The 12,290-nt window shown below is 37.6% G+C and overlaps 1 protein-coding gene across 15 annotated transcripts in view; it reads left to right on the forward strand.

The window, feature by feature from the left end:
* Kiaa1328 (KIAA1328 homolog) overlaps nucleotides 1-12,290 on the forward strand; it is a 299,019-nt gene that overhangs the window by 159,019 nt on the left and 127,710 nt on the right. For 13 of the 15 annotated variants that reach the window (XM_017601012.3, XM_003751756.6, XM_063277515.1 and 10 more), the window contains one exon: nucleotides 5,604-5,687. The exons of the other annotated variants lie outside the window; for them this stretch is intronic. In XM_017601012.3, coding sequence (XP_017456501.1) covers nucleotides 5,604-5,687 — 84 coding nt within the window. The remainder of the gene's footprint in view (nucleotides 1-5,603; nucleotides 5,688-12,290) is intronic. 15 annotated transcript variants of the gene reach the window in all.

Consider the following 12,290-nt stretch of genomic DNA (forward strand, 5'->3'; position numbering starts at 1 on the left):
TGTAAAGAAGTGGGCTTAGTGGTCATCATCCTACATTTGTATCTTTGTGCCATCACAGAAAACAAATCATGAGAACCATTTAAATTTAATTACCCAGGCTCACATTTAACTTTTTTTTCCTATTTAAAAATACTTTTTCTCAAGTAATCTCAAGTTTTCATTATATATATTTCATAGCATGTGGTAGCATGTTATGCATGAGCAACACACATGCTGTATGTTGATCATATTTGCTCTGTACCTTCCCTTTTATTTTTTATTTTTACTGGTGGTGGTGTTCTGTCACTAAGATATACCCTTACCCCTAACTGATCTTCTCTTAATAATGATCTCTTTAGAGCAATGTTTCAAAAGCTGAATTGCTATTTTGAGTGTGTTTTTACATTCAGATGCATAGTTTATTGCTCTATTTAAGAAACCTACTAGTAAGTCAGATATAAGTATGTTTAAAATTTCTACTGTTGTTGAAATTCTCTCTCTTTACAAGACAATGAATTACACATTTCCTAAGAGAAATGCTTCTGTCTCCTTACTGTGGCCTTCTTGGCCATCATTCCCCCTCTCTACATTCTTCTCAGAAGCACTCATCTCCATATACTTGCTGTATATTGCTTTTACTATGTTTAGGTATGGGCTTTGAATTCCTGATCTCTCCAAGACTTTTACCATGAAGAGGTGTTGAATTTTGTCAAATGCTTTCTCAGCATTTAATGAGATGATCATGTGATTTTTTTCTTTGAGTTTTTTATTTATAGTGGATTACATTGATGGATTTCCATATAGTAAACCATCCCTGCATCCCTGGAATTAAGCCTGTTTTATCATGGTGAATGATCATTTTGATATGTTCTTGAATTTGGCTTGCTAAAATTTTATTGAGAATCTTGCATTAATATTCATGAGGGAAATTGGTCTGAAGTTCTCTTTCTTTGTAGGGTCTTTTTGTGGTTTAGGTATAAGCATAACTGTGGCTTCAAAAAACGAATTGGATAGTATTCCTTATGTTTCTTATATTTTATGAAATAGTTTGAAGAGTATTGGTATTAGGTCTTCTATGAAGGTCTGATAGAATTCTCTACTAAACCCATCTGACTTTTCTTTTTGGTTGGGAGACTTTAATAACTGCTTCTATTTCTTTAGGAGTTATGGGACTGTTTAGATGGTTTATCTGATCCTGATTTAACTTTGGTACCTGATTTAACCTTGGTAGAAGAAATTGTCCATTTCTTCTAGATTTTCCAGTTTTGTTAAGTATAGGCTGTTTCCGGTTTCTTTTTAGAGGCACTCGGAGCTATGAATTTTCCTTTACACACTTCTTTCATTGTATCCCATAAGTTTGGGTATGTTGTGCCTTCATTTTCATTAAATTCTAAAAGTCTTTAACTTCTTTATTTCTTCCTTGACCAAGATATCATTGAGAAGAGCATTGTTGAGCTTCCATATGTATATGGACTTTCTGTTGTTTCTGTTGTTATTGAAGAGCAGCCTTAGTCCATGGTGATCTGACAGGATGCATGGGATTATTTCAATCTTGTTGTCTGTTGAGGCCTGTTTTGTGACCAATTATATCATCAATTTTGGAGAAGGTACCACAAGGTGCTGACAAGAAGTTATATTCTTTTGTTTTAGGATGAAATGTTTTATAGATAGGTGTTAAATCCGTTTGGCTCATAACTTCTGTTAGTTTCTCTATGATTCTGTTTCCATGATCTGCCCATTGCTGAGAGTGGCGTGTTAAAGTCTCACACTATATTGTGTGTGGGAGCTTTAGTAAAGTTTCTTTTCTGAATGTGAATCCCCTTACATTTGGAGCAGAGGTGTTCAGAATTGAGAGTTCTTGGTAGATTTTTCCTTTGATGAGTATGAAGTGTTCTTCCTTACCTTTTGTTTTGTTTTGTTTTGTTTTGAAAACTATCGGTTGAAAGTCGATTTTATTGATATTAGAATGGCTACCCCAGCTTGTTTCTTGGGACCATTTGCTTGGCAAAATGTTTTCCAGCCTTTTACTCTGAGGTACTCTCTGTCCTTTTCACTGAGATGTGTTTCTTGTTTGCAGCAAAATGCTGGGTCCTGTTTAAGTATCCAGTCTGTTAGTCTATGTAATTTTATTGGGGAATTGAGTCCATTGATGTTGAGAGATATTAGGGATCAATGATTGTTGTTTCCTGCTGTTTTTGTTATTAGAGGTGGAATTATGTTTGTGTGGCTATCTTCTTTTGTGTTTGTTGAAATTAGATTATTTTCTTGCTTTTTCCAGGGTGTAGTTTCCCTCCTTGTTTTGGAGTTTTCCATCTATTATCCTTTGTAGGGCTGGATTTGTGTGAAGATATTGTGTAAATTTGATTTTGTCATGGAAATTCTTGGTTTCTCCATCTATGTTAATGGAGAGTTTTGCTGGATATAGTAGCCTGGGCTGACATTTGGGTTCTCTTAGGGTCTGTATGACATCTTCCCAGGATCTTCTACCTTTCATAGCCTCTGTTGATAAGTCTGGTGTAATTCTGATAGATCTGCTTTTATATGTTACTTGACCTTTTTCCCTTACTGCGTTTATATTCTTTCTTTGTTTTGTGCGTTTATATTCTTTCTTTGTTTTGTGCGTTTATATTCTTTCTTTGTTTTGTGCATTTGGTGTTTTGACTATTATGTGATAGGAGGAATTTCTTTTGTGGTCCAATCTATTTGGAGTTCTGTAGGCTTCTTATATATTTATGGACATCTCTTTCTTTAGGTTAGGGAAGTTTTATTCTATAACTTTGTTGAAGATATTTACTGACCCTTTAAGTTGGGAATCTTCTATATCTATTATTCTTAAGTTTGATCTTCTCACTGTGTCCTGGATTTCCTAGATGTTTTGAATTAGGAGCTTTTTGCTTTTTGTATTTTTTTTAACTGTTATGTCAATGTTTTCTATGGTATCTTATGCCCCTGAGATTCTCTCTTCTATCTCTTGTATTCTGTTGGTGATGCTTGCATCTATTACTTCTTATCTCTTTCCTAGGTTTTTCTATCTCCAGGAATGTCTCTCTTTGTAATTTCTTTTTTGTTTCTATTTCCGTATTTAAATCCTGGATGGTTTTGTTCAATTCCTTCACCTGTTCAGTTGTGTTTTCCTGTCACTGTTTAAGGGATTTTTGTGTTTCCTCTTTAAGAACTTCTTGTTTACCTGTGTTGTCCTGTATTTCTTTAAGGGAGTTATTTATGTCTTTCTTAAAGTCATCCATCATCATCATGAGATGTGATTTTTAAATCCAAATCTTGCTTTTTCAGTGTGTTTGAATATCCAGTGTTTTCTTTGATGGGAGAGCTGCGCTCTGATGATGCCAAGTAATCTTGTTTTCTGTTGCTTAGGATACTGCACTTGCCTCTTGCCATCTGGCTGTCTCTGGTGTTGGTTGGTCTTGCTGTCTCTGACAGTCACTTGACCCTCCTATAAGCCTGTGTGTCAGCACTTCTGTAGAAGTGCTGTAGTCTTATAGCCAGATCTAGGTACACAGAGCTATGGGACTGGTTCACCTCCAGGCACAGGCAGAAACCCTAAGGGTCCTGTCCCAGAATGCTCCTGGGTTTGTGTGTCCTGAGGTCTCCAGGTAGGTCGCTTGGAACAGAAGAGTTGGTCTTACTTTTGCTCTCTGTGGGCAGGTTTTGGGTCTGAAGGGCTGTAGGACAGTCCCACCTTGGGCGCAGATGTCTCAGCATTTATAATATACATACTATATAACTAGGTATAAGAAAAGGTACCACTTTCACTACTTACAAACCTGTCACCTTGGGCAAGTTTTATGCCTAGGCCTGCCTTATTTTCCTCTGTAAATACATGTAATAAAGTAGTTACTTCATGGAGTGTGTATGTGAGCACCCATACAATAATATGTAAGATGCATGCCACAAGGGTTTCTGGTCTTGTCAGCAGCAGCATCCTTTCTGCGCTTGCTGCAGAGGCTATTCTGACTCCTGCATTTACTGTCGTTCATACTTTCTTCTCACGATTACCTGACATTACATTTTACACCTACATTTACCTAACAACTTGTATGTCACTCCAAAATAATTATAAGTACATTCCATCTCTTTGTAAATCACTATTGTAGTTACAATTAAAAGAATATCTTTCAAAAGTAAGGAATACTATGTTCATGGTGGCTTTGCTACGTCATTGATTAATTTCATAGCTAAAGAATATGCTTGTACATTTTTGAGAAGCTGAGGGGATGGATGTTAAATATTACATATTTGTTATCAAGGATTGATTCATATATTCTAGACATAAGGTTTTTGTACTGATGCTTTTAACAGCTTTCCCCTCTCAGTACCCATGGGTATGATCTTAACTAATCTTAGTAGATGCCAGAATTTCTCTTGCTATGATAAAACACCTTGAACAAAAGCAAGGTGGGGAGGAAAGGATTTATTTTATCTTATGTTTCCAGGTTAGAGTCTATGACTGAGGAAGGTCAGGGCAACAATTAAGCCTGACAGGAACCTGGAAGGCAGAAACCAGAACAGAAGCCATAGTGAAACTCTGCTTACTCTCTTTCTCCTCATGGTTTTGGTCAGCCTCCTTTCTTAAAGCACCCAGGATCACCAGCACAGAGTAACACTGCCCATAGGGAGCTGGACCCTTCCACATCAATCATTAAGAAAGTGCCCACAGGCCAGTTGGTACCATCATTTTCTCAGTGGAGGTTTCTGTTTCCCAGATGACTCTAGTTTATGTCAAACTGACAAAAGAAATTAACCAGGACACCCAGTTTATTTATGTCTATGGCCTAAGAAAATATATTGCTCATTAATCTCCTAGCTTTGTGAAGTGTCAGTATGAGTTGGTTTACCTCATAAGTCTATGTTTTATAGGTTCAACACTACTTGAGAGTTATAAGAGTCTTCATTTAGACCATGGTGACTTGAAAGGCTCATACTTGAAGTAATTCCTCAAAGGCCTGCATGTAGAAAGCTTGGTCACAAGTGCAGTGTACAGAGATGTAGTTTAAGGAATGTGATTGAATCATGAGGGCACTGGTATAATCAAGTAATTGAGTCAATGGAATAATCCACTAATCCATCAATGAGTTGATGTTTTCCATTAAAACTCATTTGATAAGTCATCATTCGTGGCATTATTGTGACATGTAAAAACTGCAAGGCAGACCTCTGGAGGAATAGCTCACCCATGTGTGCTTTTGATAGGTATTTCCTGCCACTCTGCTTCCATGCTGGCCTGAGGTAAGTAGCACTCCTTTGCCATAGTCCTTTGCTTTATCTCATGCCCACCAAAATAGAGCCAACCTACCATAAACTGAAGCCTCAGAAGCCAGGAGTCAAAGAAATCCTTCCTCCATTAGTTTACTCAGGTGCTTTGTGACAGTAATGAAAATTGTGATAGTTAATGTTGACTGGTGACTTGACAGGATCCAGAAACACATAAGACAAACCTCCAGGCATGCCTGGGTCAGGTTCCATGGTCATGGTTCCCAGAGCTTGGGTCCCAGATTACATAAAGAGGGGAAGAAGAGCTGAAGCCCAGCCTTCAGCTGGTTTCCAAGGATTAGTATTCAGCCTATCAGGTGCCTCAGGATTAGAAATTCTTAAATTTATTTTTACAGGTTAAGAACTCAAGCTGTGTTTAGATCTCGAGAACTGGTTGCTGATAAAGACTTTCCTAAACCTGGAAGTGACTCTGGACCAAGGTAAACCTGAGGGTGGGAGAAGACAAAAGTACTAAGGACATACATATTAGAATGTGTTTGATAATAACTTACAGTGTTTTGTTTATCATTAAATTTTTTAACTGTTGATAATGGTGATATTTTTGAGGCGAGGTCTCATTTGTCTCAGGCTGACCTTGAACTCACTATATGACCAAGATTGGCCTTGGTGCCCTGTTTCTCCTGCCTCTTCCATGAGGACACAGGTCATGTAGGACCCAATCAGCCCTACATCCAGGAGGTCCCACTCACGAAAATATGGAGATGGAGATCAATGCAATAAGCAAAAGGTTTAATAAACCAGTACACTGGGGTGACCCTGTAATCAGGACAGAGGCGAAGAACAAAGGCCTTTATACTTTTTCAGGGTAATTCAGGTTACAGCATGAGTTGGTTATTTCTCATTGGTGGGGCCTATTACCTTTTTTTTTTTTTTTTTTTTTTTTTTGGAGCTGAGGACCGAACCCAGGGCCTTGGGCTTGCTAGGCAAACGCTCTACCACTGAACTAAATCCCCAACCCCGTCTATTTATTACCTTTTGAATTCATTGATGGCCGCCTATTGTCCTTTGAATTCTTTGGAGGCCCTTGGTGGGGAAATATCTTTGGCTTGCAGAGGGGGTGGTGAAGGACTCCTGCTGAGGGCGGTAGCTCATTTCCTGGAACAGGGTGTTATCCTGGATTCCACCTGGTGTTTGCCTAAGGCAGCCTTTGTCCTTAAGTTTGACTCTTACAGACATGCATGTGAACATACCCAGCTCTTATTTCTGTCTTTGACCACCTAAAACTGCAGAAATACATTCACATTATACAATTTTGAAAAAATTGAAAAGAATAAAAATCATTCACAATCCTACCTCTTGGAGACAATCTCTAAGCCCTTTTTTCTTTTTCTTCATAATTATTGTGTGTTCTGTAGTGAGTAATAAAGATTATGCTTATATAAAATTTTATTTACTCACTATTTTCTAGTATCATTTAATACTTTGTAAAACTGTGTTAGTTTAATAAGCAAATATTTATTGTATAGCTACTGTATGCCCCAATATTTATTAACCTGTTTTACATTTACTGCCATTTTAAAATTGGTACAATTTGATTACTAATCTTTTTGTGATTCATTCTCTGTGAAAAGAATTTGGACCTTGTCTTTCTGTGAATTATCATAAACATCGGTGGTACTGTACATTAGCTAGACTTTTAAACACCTATTTTATACTGAATAAACAGTATAATCCTGCAGTTGGAAAACTTTCTTCAGTCGAAGGAAATGTATTTCTTCCAGGTCTCTTTTTGTATGGTCTCTTCCTGCAACTTGAATTGAAATTCAGATTCTGACTTTCTTGGAATCATCTTTTATTTCCTTTTTTTCTCTTCTTCTATTTTACTATTCCTCTTTCCCTCCTAGTTTCTAAGACACTTTCTGAGTTTTATCTATCAGTACTTCTGTTGAATTTTATTATTGCTATAATTTTTAATGCTAAAGAATCACTATTTCTTCAAATGTGCCTTTAAAAAATATTCACTCATTCTTGGTTTATACGTGTCATATTTCTCATAACTCTGAAGATATTTATAGTAGGCTTTGAAGCTGCTTCTGTTCCTGGTACATTATTCTGTTTTCAACAAGTTCAAGTTTGTTTTGTCCACAAATGTCTAGTAAACCAGTGTTATTTGTAAGCAAAAGCTTAGAAAACAGCTATTAAAAGCTTTTGATGTGTATCAGCAAGGTTTGTCAACTCATGGGTTCCCTGTGGTTAGGCAGAAGCTATGGGGACTCCTACCCATTTCTGCCCTTAAGTCTTTTCTCTAGGGTAGTCAGTTCTGAGGATAAATTTATGGCTTGCTGGAGAAATTGGATGGGAGCATATTATGAGCTAGGCTGCTGTTAGTCAAATTTTTATTACTATAACAAAATATATTTTGAAACTTAAATGGATGAAAAGATTCTTTTTATTTCAGAGATTCCAGTCTAGTGGGTTGGCTCTATTGTTTCTGGGTCTGTGTTAAATCAGAATATTGCCGAAAACACTTGGTAGACCAAAGTTGTTTACTTCTTGGTAGCTAGGAAGCAGAGAAAGAAAGGGACTGAAGTTCCAATATCTCCTTCACAAGTGTATCTTCAATGCTGTACTCTTTGTTCATCTCCTAAAGGTACTAAGGTACTGCCACCAACAAGAAATCCCTCAGGAGAACATTTAAGGTCCAAAGCTTACCAGCGGGCCTGTGAAGGAAGAAAGGCGTTAGCATTACTGCGCAGCTTTCGCCTGCTGCCTCTTCAGCCTGTACAGCTTTCTACCCACAACAGGATTTTAGACACCCAACTATAGAGTCATTCTTATGTATACCTGTATACATGTTCATGGGTGTGCGTGCATGTAGAAGCCGCAGGATAACCTTGTGCATCATTTTTATTAATTCTTTGAGGTTTTCATGTAATGCATTCAACCCTCCCATCCTCCCCGCTATCTCCTTCCAGACCCTCTTCCCTCTTCCCTTGATTTTTTAAACAGCACATCTCTGTGAAGACAAGCAGACTGACCAGTGAGCCTCAGTGATGTACCTACCTATCTCTGCCTCCCCAGTGCCCGATTTAGAAGCATGTGGAACTGTGCCTATGGGGAAGCTGCCTTTATTTGCTTGTTTGTCTATGCCTTTTGATTTTTCCACCTTTTCCACCTCTCTGGAGGTGAATCTCCAGTCTTCAACGCTAGATGGAAACAGAGAGTCAAGGGCAGCTTTCTCTGTCGCTGGATTCCTGCCTGCCTTTCAGGAGTTGTCTGGCAGGGTTCAGCCTGCCTTCTTCCACACTCATAGCAGGTTTTTTGTCTAATTGAATTTAACTCATATATCCGCTTTTCAGACTTGTGAACTTTGGGACCTCATTTACCTACTGTCGTATTTGTACAGATTGAAAGGCTGTGCATTCTCATTCAAACTGTTCTCTCAGAGAAGCGTCAGAAAGGGACAGAGTTATGTTTTCAATCTGGCGAGGAAATTAGCTTTCTAATGTTGATCTGAATAATTAAGCATCACTTGGCAACTTAATAAATGGAAAGAGAATCTTATTGTAATTGGCAGTTTCCCAATATTCAAATGAGATGAGCATTTGTTTATATTCATTAGCACTTTGTATTTACTTTTTATGTGGGGCATTACTGTTGTTAGTCACTATGTAATAACTTTTTATTACTTTCTTTGGAGGAGGGGTCTCTCTGTGCAGCCTTGGCTGACCTGAAGAAATTTAACTATGCAGACAAGGCTGACCAGAAACTCACAGAAGTTAGCCTGCCTATGCCTCCCAAGTGTTGACATTAAGGGTGGTGTATGCCACAATGCCCAGCATTCTTAATTACTTTTTGACTTTAAAATGTATATGTATAATATTTTCATAGGCATTATATATAATATTATATATATATATACTTTATTGCTTACCTGTATCATTTAAAAATTTTTTTAAATGCTAGCAAGTCTAAACAAGAAAATAAAAGATACCTGGAGTCATATCACCTAAACGTAACCTTATATAATTTTTACCTCTGATAAATCAATGTGCTTTATATATTAATATATATTTTGTTTCATAACTTATCAAAAATTCAAATCAAAATCTTCAAATATTTTAACTTTCATTAAAATTTTAAAATACCTTTTTATCTTACAAATAGTAAAACACACACTTATAAAAAATAAAATAGGCATATCAAGAAAATACCAGTCTTTTTTAGTTTTATGTCTGAACCCCTATCCTGATTGTTTCGGTTGAGTCAATCACTGGTACCTTGATATGTACCGTCCTAAGCCTTTCTATATGCTTATAGACACAAGCATATGTACACATTTCAGTCAATCTGAACACATTGGATCCCCCCACAGAGTACTTATTATCACGTTTTAGATATACAACTATAGTAAGCAGCATAATTCTCCCCATTAGCTACTAGTGAAATGGCCTTGTTCATAAAGGTGCTTGCTGCCAAGACTGATGAAGTGAGGTCCACCCCAGGGACTCTGTGAAGTAGAAGGAAAGAACTAACCTACGAAAGTGGTCTTCTGACCACACACGCACTGTGGCATGCACATCCTTTCTAAATGAATATGCATGCATGCATACATGCATATATACATACATAGTACATACATGCAACAATACTTTTAATTTTTAAAAGTAATTAAAAATACAATGAAAGTATTTTTTAAAGAATGATGCTCCCCAAAATGTGTTCATGCTCATGAACTGGAATCTTTTAATGTGTTGCTTCACCTGGCAAAGAGGTTTGCAGGTATGATTAAAGGATCGAACCTGACACGGGAAGCGTACTCTGAATTCTCTTAATGGGCACAGTCTAATTATTGGTGTCTCTCAAAGTGGAAAACCTTTATGTGCTGGTTCAGACACAGAATATAAAAAGGAGATGAGAGATTATATATGAAAGTGACTTAACCTGCCATTGCTGGCTTCAAGCCATGTGATACAAGTAGAAGAATAAGAAGAGACCTTTTCTGACAGCCATTAGTGAAATAGCACCCACAGTGAGCAAGGAAACAGCCATGCTAACACTGGTGCATTATTAGGGTGAGACTCTGCCAGACTTCTGACTCTTAAAATTATAAAGGGGTAGATTCATTTTATTTATTCCAATTACTTTGTGGTAAAGTTTTGAAGAATGAATAGACTACTACTACTACAAATTCTAATTTATTATTTATTATAGTACGTAATAGTTCATGATATATCGGCAGCTTACCTAGTAAGTTTCTAGCACCAAACTTTCCGGTTATTTCATGTCCTTTAGCACTGCACACAGTAATAGGCAAGCATGATGAAACATGCATCCTTGTGTTCTGTTAATTTGCTTTTCTTTTACTGGAAATATATTTCTTTTTATACATTATATTCTGACTACCATTTCCCTTCCCACAACTCCTCCCAGTTCCTCCCAGTACCTCTCTACCTACCCTTCCACAGCCTCTCTGTCTCCTGTTAGAAAGCAGGTATAATAATAATAATAATAATAATAATAATAATAATAATAATAATAAATTAAAAACAAATCAGAATATGACCAAAACAAACAAACAAGAAAAATAAAAGCACAAAAAAATATAAATGCAGGGACACACATGTTTGCACACTTGGGAATCCTATAAAATCCAAACTGGAAGCTATGATATATATTCTTTAAATAAAAAAAAAGAAAGAAAAGAAACATGTAAAGTAGAAATAAAAACAAAACATAACATAACAAGAATCGGCCTTACTTATTATTAAGACAAAGAAGCTCCAGGAGTGCTAAGGAGCCGTTTTGTATTGGCCACCCACTGCCAGCGTGGTTTGCTTTCCCAGTGAGACTCCCTAGGAGAAAAGCAAAGCTTTTGTATGCAGGTGGCTGCCAGTTAGAGATGGCTTCTGGATTAGAGATGGGAGCATGTCCACTTCTCCTTTCAGCTCCAGGGAGGGCCCTGATCTGGTACAGACCCATGCAGGCCCCTAACATGCAGCCACAATTTCTGTGAGTTCATGTATGCCAGCTCTCTTGTGTCTTGAAGGCCTTTTGATCCCCTGTAGTCCTCAATTCCCTCCAGCTCTTACACTCTTTCTGCCTTCTCTTCCACAGAGTTCTCTGAGCTCTAAGGAGGGTTTTGCCGGTGGCATCCGGCATAGAGCTGACTGTTCCAAAGGAAGGTCCCTCATTCTTTGGAAACTGTCTGGCTGTGGGTCTTTGTTTTTGTTCCCATCTGCTGCAGGAAAGGAGGAAATTTCTCTGATGGTGACTGATGAAGGAGCAGAATGTCATTAAGAATCTTTATCACTACATCCCTTTACCACAATGGTAGTATTTAGATCTCGCATTTGTCCCTGACCTATGTCATTTCAGGTTCTCGTCTAATCTAGCAGTATCAGGGATGGGTGCCGTCTCATGAATGAGCCTTAAATCAGATATTGGTTAGTTACACAGATAGGAAGGGATGAAGTCAAAGTTTCTTTACTTGTGGGTATACGTGAGTGACCTTATTAATTCCACCAGGAAACTATTATAGCAGATACGGACTGGGAAAGGAATCAGGAAACAACACAAGAACCTCAAATCAGTGTAGCAGTGTGCACGAGGCCAGACAATATCTGATTGGACTTAAGGCCCACTGCCTGAGACGTAACCCCTCCCTGACAGTGCTAGGGTACTCAAGAGCCTGGGACTGAATAGGCCAAGGGCCTATGGAAACCTGAATACTGCTGTTCTGATTTAAAAAATGTAGCATGCTCATGGATCAGTAGGATTAACGTAACAAAACGGCCATCCTACCAAAACCAAACTTACAGATTCAGTATTCTAGTATTTTTTTTTAACAGATAAATTCCTTTACAATGAAGTTGTTGTGCCAGAGTTATTTTTACAAGATACTTTGAAAAATTTATTATTGCAAATTATACTTGAAAATTTGAAATGTTTTGAACTGAAATGTGCCCCCAGAGACTTGTGCTTTGATCCCTTTTCCCAGCACCTTTTGGCAGGCTTTAAGAAGTGGGCCCACGTGTCAGCAATAGGTAACCAAGAGGTGGATCTTTGAAGGTTATGTGTGG

The sequence above is a fragment of the Rattus norvegicus genome, chromosome 18, assembly GCF_036323735.1.
Source record: "Rattus norvegicus strain BN/NHsdMcwi chromosome 18, GRCr8, whole genome shotgun sequence".
Classification (NCBI taxonomy): domain Eukaryota; kingdom Metazoa; phylum Chordata; class Mammalia; order Rodentia; family Muridae; genus Rattus; species Rattus norvegicus.